At 37.9% G+C, this 10,079-nt stretch overlaps 1 protein-coding gene across 2 annotated transcripts in view; it reads left to right on the top strand.

Annotated features, from left to right (window-relative positions):
• The first annotated feature begins 701 nt into the window (after nucleotides 1–701).
• PAXBP1 (PAX3 and PAX7 binding protein 1) overlaps nucleotides 702–10,079 on the top strand; it is a 22,800-nt gene continuing 13,422 nt past the window's right edge. For both annotated transcript variants that reach the window (XM_017731738.1, XM_017731739.1), the window contains exons 1-6: nucleotides 702–870; nucleotides 2,460–2,636; nucleotides 3,725–3,946; nucleotides 4,506–4,609; nucleotides 4,990–5,210; nucleotides 6,155–6,344. In XM_017731738.1, the coding sequence (XP_017587227.1) occupies nucleotides 717–870; nucleotides 2,460–2,636; nucleotides 3,725–3,946; nucleotides 4,506–4,609; nucleotides 4,990–5,210; nucleotides 6,155–6,344 (1,068 nt within the window). In that variant the 5' untranslated portion in view covers nucleotides 702–716. The remainder of the gene's footprint in view (nucleotides 871–2,459; nucleotides 2,637–3,724; nucleotides 3,947–4,505; nucleotides 4,610–4,989; nucleotides 5,211–6,154; nucleotides 6,345–10,079) is intronic.

Here is a 10,079-nt window from a genome sequence, read left to right on the forward strand (position 1 = left end):
GACCCGGAGCTGCTCAGCCTGCACTGGGCTTCCCTCCCGCCGCCTGCGCGCCCCCGGCCCTCCTAAAGAGCCGGGATCCGTGCTTATTTTTTCAGGCAATCGGGTTGCCCCGTGTGCCGTGGGGTGATGTGGGATCACACAAGAGGGGGCGAGCCCTGAGGGCATGGTACGGGCAGCCAGGGATGCGCGGGTAGGGAGCCCCTTCCCCAGTCCGACCTGGCTCCTGCGGGGCCAGCATGCTCCCAGCGGGCTTAGCTGTGATGTAGGGCGCTAGACTGCCTCTGCTCTGTGTTGCTGGTGCATCACCTGTCTTGCGTTCACTGCACCTGGGTGGCCCGCAGGTTTGTGCAGGAGTAGGTGCAGCCCGTAGCCATCCCCTGGAACCATCAGTGTTGGCTGAGGAGCATCTATCCCGTGGCTTTGTGTCGAGTTTGTTTTAATCTGATGTGGCTGGTGTTCACGGGTCACCTCGGACTCACTGCCTGTTGTCTGAACAGTTTGTGTAGTTTTGAGTCGTCTTAGAAGAAATTATTTTGAAATCACTGGAACTTGGTTTCTAAGATTCGTGATTTGAAATCTTGATGGAAATACTGAAAGCATAGAATTTCATTTTAGACTGGGAAAGAACCCCACAATGTTTGTTAATGGCATTTGTGAAGTTCTAGGTACAAAGTTAAGAGATTTACTAAATAAGTATGCTTGACAGAGCTAATGTAATGTTATCCAATTTCTCTTTTAAAGAAACTGAAGAAGTTTTCAAAGTGAAGAAATCAAGTTACAGCAAAAAGATTGTAAAACAATTGAAGAAAGAATACAAAGAAGATCTTGAAAAATCAAAAATTAGAACAGAGGCCAATTCTCCAACAGATGGTAACTGCAAAACTAATAGTAACTTTTGTAGTGGAAAAGATGAAGTACTGTAATTTCATTTCTTGTTTTCAAGATGAATTGTTAGTCTTCTAGAAGATTTCACATTTACAGCTGAGGTAGTGCGCAGATGAAATGTGTTACTTGAGCCTTATGAATGCTGTTCTGCAGTTGGTGGAGAGCTCTTTGATTCTCATGTAGAAATTAACATAGAAGGATGAAACTTCTCAGCTGTTAGGTGGTTGTCAGTAGACATCAGTATTCTGAATTGCAGCTGTATTTATGACAGATGAGTTGCTTATTGAATTAGGAAGGAATTAACATTAGTTTGAATATGTACCTGTGCTTGTCTGACAGGATGTGTCCTTGTAATGCATTTTCTTTGAAAAGGAGGATTGTTGGGGTGAGCAGAGTGGTGGTCTTTGTTGTTAAGTTAATTGTTCAACAGCTGCCTGTTTCAGGACTTGGACCTTAGGGTAGATTTGATTAAGACAGCAGACTGAAAGTGTTGGAGCAAAAGGATCTCTTTAACAATGTACAGTCCTTGAGAGCTTGGAATAGAGCCTGGGACTTCAATTTCTTTGTACCATTGGTTTTTGGGAAGCTCGTTGGTAAAGTGCAGTGACTCCTTTTCCACTTACGTTTTTACATAGATTATGTAATGCTATGAGCACGAGTTGGGAGACTTATGATCTATGATTGCAATGATCTAGAGAGGCAAATGAGGGTTGAACATGGTGCCATGCAGGAAATACCCTTTTAAAATTTAAATAAATTATTTTTAAAGGTTTTGTCTGCATTTAGAAAACCCACAGATTCTTCCATATGAGAATCCTTAAATTGCCTATGCAGTGGTGTGGGGCACGAGCAAAACCAGAAATTACCATTTCTGTCGCTAATGTTCAGGTCCTCTGTGAAAACCTGGATTCTTGCTTCTGTCACAAAGATCCTTAAAACATTGCATTTTGCACATGGCTGTGTGGGCTTATTTTCAGTTTGTTTTGCTCTCCCTAATTGATATGGCTATAGTACAAAGACTTCAAGGCTACTACTGAGAGAGTAGCCTGGATTCTCTGAACAAGTGCTTGAGTCTAGAACCTCAGATATGTGCAGCTTGGATTGGCTAGCTGGGTTTAACATACAGACACAGGCAGCAAGTACAAATAATATGTAATAAAATGTATGTTGCCCACCTAATGCAGGGTGTAGCCCAAGAGGAAAATGAAATGTTTTTTTGAAATCAGTCGGTTCTTGTGGAAAGATTTGGTGTAACACAGGCACTGCTTTCTCGTTGCCTATGTAAGAGACTTTGACAAGGTTGCACAAGGTTGAGTTCCTCCACTTTCTTAATGCTTAACAGTGTGGAGAATGTTTAGTGGTTGGCGGGGCTTGCCTTGTCACATTTTATTTTGAGAGGATGTCTATGACTTAATCACAGTTAAGAAAGTGTATTTTCCTAGATCTCAAACAATAAAATTATTATTTAACATTTTCATTTGATTTTCACTTTTGGTTCTTATATCTTAAAAAAAAAAATACATCTGAGTGATCTTTATAAAAGGAGTAAAACATGGACTTTGCTGTCTTGCCAGTTGAAGCACCACTAGAAAAGACAGGACAGAATAAGGATGTAGGCCAAGAAGATGGGACTGCAAACAGTGAGCATGGTGAAGAAGAAATGGAAGTTGAAAGTGAGAAGGAAGAAGAAAAACCAAAAGCTGGTGGTGCTTTTTCAAGTGCTCTGTCATCACTGAATGTTCTTCGCCCAGGTTGGTTTTTATAATATATCTGATAAGTTACCAAATTATTTAGCCAATGTTTACAGCAGACTAATGTGTGTGAGAGATTAGGAAATAGTTTCCAACGATTTAGCATCTGAGAATTCAAGAAACTATTTTCTAAAGTTGTTGAGTTTTACTAGCCTTGTGAGAGAAAATGTTTTGCTACAGAGTGCTTCATCCTGATGTCAGAAGCAGGAATTTATCTCTCAAGTAGATGACAAACTATAAGAAAATCTAGATTTGGAATAGGTGACTTCACATGAGATTTAACTGCTTTCAGTTAAAATCTATTCTTTAATTCAAATGTTTCAGTTATGGTCTGCAAGGTATCTGAAATATTTTCCTATCCTGTTTTGTATACTGAGGTTCTAGTCAGGCCCTGAGGCCAAGGAAATCACTCTGAGAAATATTTTTGAAACTAGTTTGCTAACTGTAGTAGTCTGCTCCCCAAATACCAGATGGGTGTCCTGGGTCCACACATTGATTTATATGACTTAGGTAAGTTGAGTTAGTTTTGTGCTGTAGATTTTAGAGTTTTTAATTAGGTCTGCTTTTCATGTTTCCCCTTGATTGTACAATCTTCTGTATATTAATTGTGTCTGATTTGGTGTCCTCTTGATCTCAGAGCAGTAATCGTCTGTTGAAGTGGTTGATGCTTTTTATTCCCCCAAAATAAGAAGAGCTGGGAGCAGTATTGGGATAGGAAGTGACGCAGTCATGCACCTCATTTTCTTCCTCCCTTTGCAATAGTCAGCTCCTGTAAAGGGCTTCCTCTTCTTTAGGAATATTTCCCATAGGAACATCAGGCTTCTGCTCCTATGACATGAGCTGCTGGAAGCAGAGCCAGACTTTCTGTGATGATCCCAAATTTGAGGGTTTCTGTTCAGAAAGTTGACATGTTTAGCGTCTAAGGTGCTTGCAAAAGTTTTCTGTGAGTATGGATTTGTTTCCTCTCATGTTTTTTTTTTTTCCTGTGTGCAAAGATGATTTGGTAGGGTGACAGAGTTGAGCAATAAGAAATTGTAACACCTCTTTTGTTGCAGTGGTCGTTTAACAGTGCACACATCTGTCTCTAGGAGAAATTCCAGATGCTGCTTTTATTCATGCCGCTAGGAAAAAACGTCAAATGGCTCGTGAGCTTGGAGACTTTACCCCTGTTGACAGTGAACCAGGTAAAAGCCGCCTTGTTCGAGAAGATGAAAATGATGCCAGTGATGATGATGATGATGACGAGAAGAGGAGGATAGTTTTTACAGTGAAGGAAAAATCCCAAAGGCAAAAGATTGCTGAGGAAATAGGTAAACCCTTTTTTTGGAATGTCATCTGATAAATATTCACACTGTTTTCACTGCAGGTGCTGCCATTCAGCATTTTTAAACAACACTTTTTCAAACAATCTGGAGGTGTATTGTGTTTCTGAGGAATGTGCTTGTAAAATTTTGAGCACAAAACTATATTCCTGTGCACACTGCTGGCTGTGATAGAAACTTACGCTAAGGATCAGTTCTTGTTTTTCCTGTACTCTGTTTTTAGGAAGCATATAGTTGTGAAAAGTAAAACATTTGATATAGAACTCTTCTTGCTGGCAAGCAGGTAAAATAACCTTTTGGAAAAGGAGAATTAGTAAGACACATAGATTTTTAACATTAGAGGGTTTTACCAGCAGTGAATTGCAAATTTACCCATTGGATCTTTCAAGTGGAACACCTGTGCTAATAATTCACAGGCCAGTGTCCTTAATTCCTCATGAAGAGGAAAGGAAGATGCTCTGAGATGTTCTCACTGAGGCATGGCTTCAGGTTTTTGTATTCATGGCCCTTATGAATGCATTATCTTCTTTTTCTTACTTGTATGAAGGTATTGAGGGAAGCGATGATGAAGCTCTAGTGGCGGGGGAACAAGATGAAGAACTCAGTAGGTGGGAGCAAGAGCAGATACGAAAAGGAATCAACATACCCCAGGCATGTACATAATCGTGCACTCTTTTTTGATTTGTTTCTGCAAGTATTGGCTAAATCCTTTACAAACTTGAGTAGTTTACAGAAGGCTGTTTCATCTGAGAAATTAAGTCTGTACATTCTGATGCTCTTTAAAGAGATATAGTGTAAGTATTCAGAATGATAATGATACTAAGAATTTGTCCACTTGTCCATTTAAGAGGATTTTTCCATTTACCTTCTTGAGGGCATTTGTTTCTTCTACCTTAGATGTTGGATGCTTAAACCCACTTGATAATTGCACTTTGTAACTGTATCTGCTTACATTTTTCACACGTAAGAAAAATAAGTTTCTCCTTTCTTTAAAGCCTAATATAGTACAATTGTATTTTGTCTGCCCCTAGGTTCAGCCAAGTCAGCCTGCGGAAGTGAATAATGTGTACTACCAGAACACTTACCAGACACTGTCTTATGGTTCATCGTATGGCATTCCATACACCTATGCTGCGTATGGATCATCGGAAACCAAGTCTCAAAAAACAGATAATACAGTTCCTTTCAAAACTCCCAGTAATGAGATGACTCCTGTTACTATTGATTTGGTAAAGAAACAGCTTAAAGACAGGTAGGACAGACCATCTTTTTAGACTTAAAGATCTGTCCCCTAGGTTTCTGTTCCTCAGGTGTCTTTTAGTCTCGGTGAGCAAACACAGAGTTTCATCGCTGGAAAAGTACTGACTGGCACATCCATTAAAAAAAAAAAAGGCAAACAAAAAAGCTCAAAGTGAAGATGACATTGACACTTTGTTCGAAAATCTCCTTGGATTGCTTCTCTGGAAATGAAACTTTAAAAATGAGGCCATTGATCTTGTTGAAGACAGGTCTGAGTTGCATCTTCTGGACACTGCACAGTCTTATAGTGAAGAAATGAAAGGCCAGTGAGGTGTTTAGCTTATCAAGCTGCATTCCTTTAAACTGTGAATGAGAGATTTCCCCTTCAGTAGATAAAGAATTTAATTTTTAACGTATACAGGGTTTTTTTTTTTTTTTGCGTAAACACTGTAATCTGCTTGTCAGGTATGCAAAAGGTATGGAATGAACAATGCAATTGCAGTGAGAAATCATATATAATGAACAGCTTGCACTTTACATGTCTTCGAAATTGGTTTGTATTCCCCTTGTAGTGTTGCAGCCTTTGACAGTGACTCAAGTTAGTAGAGGAAGAAGAATGCTTTGTGTAAGCTGTAGTTCCCATCCACCCCCAATCTGTCCAGCCAGCTTTTCCTTAGGGACAGCCTCACACCATTCTGTGCTATCAGCTCCTGTAAAAGTTTGTAGGAGTGGCCAATGCAATGCACTACAGCACAGTCTAGTAAATGAGTTTCAATCATTAGCCTTGCTGTTCATGAAGAGAGGGGAGAAGGTGACAAATAAAAGGTTGAGAATGTCTTTGCAGAATTTCCCATATATAAGCTCAGTACTTGCACTGTACTGTCTGTTTGATGTCTCAATGGTCTGAAATAGACAGACTTTTGGATGTAAATTTACTATTTATCCATTGCCCTTCAGGTTGGATTCTATGAAAGAAATGCACAAAGCTAATCGGCAGCAATATGAGAAACATCAGCAAAGCCAAGAGGACTCTACCAAGGCAATTGAAAGATTAGAAGGGTCTTCTGGGGGTATTGGTGAACGGTATAAGTTTTTGCAAGAAATGCGAGGGTATGTCCAAGACTTGCTTGAGTGTTTCAGTGAAAAGGTAAGGATGCAAAAACATTCATCTCTTTAAAAAAAAAAAAAAAAAAAAGGTCTCTTATTACATGCCAAACACCACATCTCCCTCTGTTTTCGAAAAAAGTCATTTGAGAGCATATTCTTCAAAAGGTTTGGTTATTTGAGGATTGAAAAGAACTTTTTATCATGCTAAGCTGATTATCAGCAATCTCTCTTCCCAGCTCACTGACTTTAGATTGCCTAAAAACTTGCAGATTTTGTTTCTTCAGGATTTGATAGATACTCTGGCATTTCAGCTTCACTCAGATACTCCTTTTTACGTGGGTTGGATATCAGGTTAGCAAAAATAAGGGCTGAATTATGACATTGCTACTTCCTGGAGTGCTTTCTGTACACAATAACAGAGACTTGTATTTTCTGTGTTATTATAAACTTCCTCCTGCCAGATGTTTCTTGGTACTGCTCTGGAGTCTGAAGGAGAGAAGTTTTAAAACTAGCAAAGCTGTTTGAAGACACCCACACTTAAAAATATTATTTCTTTCATGTAGTGTGATACTTTTATGTACCTCTAAGTCAAAAACTTAGTCTTTTTTCTTACATTATGCACTATGCTTTGATTACTTACTTTGTTGTAAATATAATAGGAGCTCCTGAATATATATATATCTATACATGTATATGTACATATACATATTAGGCACACACAGGAGCTGTAGAATTCAGTGAGCAGTATATAGGCTATTTCTTCATTGTCTTCTGACTTGAATACAGTAGTAGTGTAGTAATTTCTTAATATCTTGTCAGAATAATTGAGTAGTTTAAACTACTGCTTGCCTAGCCCATTAGGTGTGGGAGAGGAATAGAAAAGCATTCTGGGTGCTGATGGGTTAGACATTAATTGTCCACTATTAGTGGTATTGGGAGAGTCCAGTCTTCGTCCTGTAAAAGCAAAGAGTAACTGTCATAAGCAAACCCAGGAAGTGTGGGACAGTTAATTCACCCAGCTGACTGATTAGTAACTAATTAGTTGCAACTGATTGTTCACTTAAGAAGCCATATTCCTGAGTCTGTATTAGCATTAGCTGTTGAAGGTTAATAACTTTCCTAGGCAGCTCTGGCAGTGGTCATTACCCAGATGGCTGAATTCCTACTAAAGATAAGTTTTTATATTACTACTTTGAGATAAATATGTATTTCAGAAGTCAGGTTAAATATCTGTGTCTCTATTCAGTGTTTGCTTTCTGAAGACCTTTTGTTAAATTACTTTTGTGATAACTATAATCCATGTCTGGAGGTTCTCCTTGATAGCATAAGGTGTCTTACTCAAATATTTTTAAGATGTGACTTTTATCATCTCAGGCTTCTTAGGGGCATTCACAAGTTTTGCTGGTTTCAGGTGGAGGCTGCTGCTGTACTTGTATGTAAAATGCATTGCGAAAGCAGCAGGTGACGTGGTCAATCTAACAGGAGCATTTCATGTATTTTGATACTGTTTGGCCAGATAATGTGGTTTGGAATTCAGTGCTTGCAGCATGACAAAAGTACCATCAAATTCAGAACCAGTAGCCCACAGGACACTGAAAAGTTTTCTAAAGAGGAGATATTGGAAGGGGACAAAATCAAGTAAGAAAATCAGTATCAGTTTTTATTTAAATTAAATGCAATAGGACAGTAGATTGTTCCAATCTTTTGAGTGTAGAGATAAATTACCTTCAGCTTTTTTGTACAACCTGTGGCCCTGACTGCTTCATATTTAAAGTGTTGTTATTATTATTTATAATAATATATGTAGTTATTATAATATACTTAAGGATATGTGCATATATATGTGCGTAATAATAATACCGTATGTGTATATACGTATATCTATACATACATATATGAAAACGTATCTTTAAATACAATATTTTGAAGAGATTCTGAATGTTAATATCACTTTGCCCATTCTTAAGGGTCAGCAGAGAGTATAAGAAGACAGCTATTATGCAGATGTTAGAAAACAGCACTAGAAAAGTCAAATCCTGTATGATACCTTTTTTTCCCCCATAAATAAGAAAACCAATAGAATGGAAGATGATTGCATGACTTCCTTCAGAAGTAATTACTGTCAAAATCATGCTTTCTGAGAAGGCTGGCTCGTCGCAATGGCATTTTTACATTTTGAATATTGCAACGTACAGTGGATACAGAAATATTGAATTGTTCTGGGCATACGTTCGACAGCACAAATAGATGAACTGTTACTTTACCTGCAAAAACGAATTACCAAAACATGCTCTGTGTGTCAGAATTATCCTTGTGATCTAAATGTTTAGAGACCTTTCTGCTTTTCCACTGTCTACAGGGAAAGTGAACAAAAAATCCCCTTGAAAATGCTGAATTTAAGGTACTCACTAAACAAAACAGGGAATGAGGTCTGTAACTTTGTAGTAGTCAGTGAAATTGTCAGCCACTCATTAACCACAGTACTGATTATAGAAGAATAAGGGCTTCTAAGTCTCTTGTATTCTAAATGGGAAGTATTTTGAGTGGATTCATATGTCTGAATATATCACTAGGTTTCTTTTTTAATCCTGAGAAAATTACAGAAAAAACTGCTAGGAATGCTTTGAAAAATTTTCATTTGACCGTTCAATGTTAGAATTTCCTCTACATGTTTAAGAGAAGAAGCTATATTTTCTATGGTAAACTGTAGTAAAATTAGTATTTTTTATTATTTCTGTTTTCAAAACTGTCTTCAATTCCAAATATAAACTTCTGGCACTTGGAAGTTTATTCCCTCCTTGTCTTTCTCTCTACTCTTTTCTCCAAAAGAAAGGTGTGCGTATTTTGAGTTGGTGCAGAGCTGCTTTCATTTTAATCCCTGGAGCCCAGTTTATCCCACAAAGCTAACACCTTTTTCTCCTCTGATGTGTGTGTCAGTCTCAGTGAGCTGAAATGGCCCTGTAGCTGTAAACTAGAGTCTTAGAGTCTTAGATTTTACTGAAGGAGGTTCTTTAATAGCTGCTGAGTCACCTTCTAAAACACATCAGGAAACAGTTTCTGATTTTATCTTTTGTTTTGAAAAAAATGTAATCCTGGATGGTAGGCAGCAATGAAATATAAAAGGCTGGAAGACTGTGGAGTAAGCATACGTCTCAGAGGTAAGGAGGACATGGCTTAAGTGTTCATACCAAAAGGACTTGCCTTTCCAAATTAAGAGATTGTGAAAACTTCTGGTTTGCCTTTGAATATTTATAATGATCTAATTTTAACTTGTCCCAGGAAATGACAAAATAAAAAAGTGAACAGTTTAATGCTATTTAATGTCAGGAAATTCCCAGCTGTCATAATATCTATTTTTGTTAGAGATGCTACTAAAATAGTTCATTAAAGAAAAAAAAGTGACAGGTCTGACTTGACCTACCTGAATTATTCAAGGTTATACTTAATGCATAACTTGCACGAATGATACTGTTTTAATTTTAGTGATAATCTAGAGGAGTATTTGATTTGAATTACCTGTTGGCATAACACCCTTATGCAGGGTTTGATTTCATTTCAGTAATAATATTTCAGCATGTGCTAATCAGAGTTAGAGCAAAACAATAGCTACTGGCTTCAGTAGGTTAGATTGATGGGTGGTTTTTTCTCTGAGTACAGTCAGGTTATTTTCTCACTGAAGTATAGAATTCTTCTACATTCTTATTTAAAGATAGAGAAGAAATAATTGATGTCGGAGAATTGCAGACTTTTAAAAACATGTAACACACTTGGTAGG

The sequence above is a fragment of the Corvus brachyrhynchos genome, unplaced genomic scaffold (genome assembly GCF_000691975.1).
Source record: "Corvus brachyrhynchos isolate BGI_N302 unplaced genomic scaffold, ASM69197v1 scaffold3, whole genome shotgun sequence".
Lineage (NCBI taxonomy): Eukaryota > Metazoa > Chordata > Aves > Passeriformes > Corvidae > Corvus > Corvus brachyrhynchos.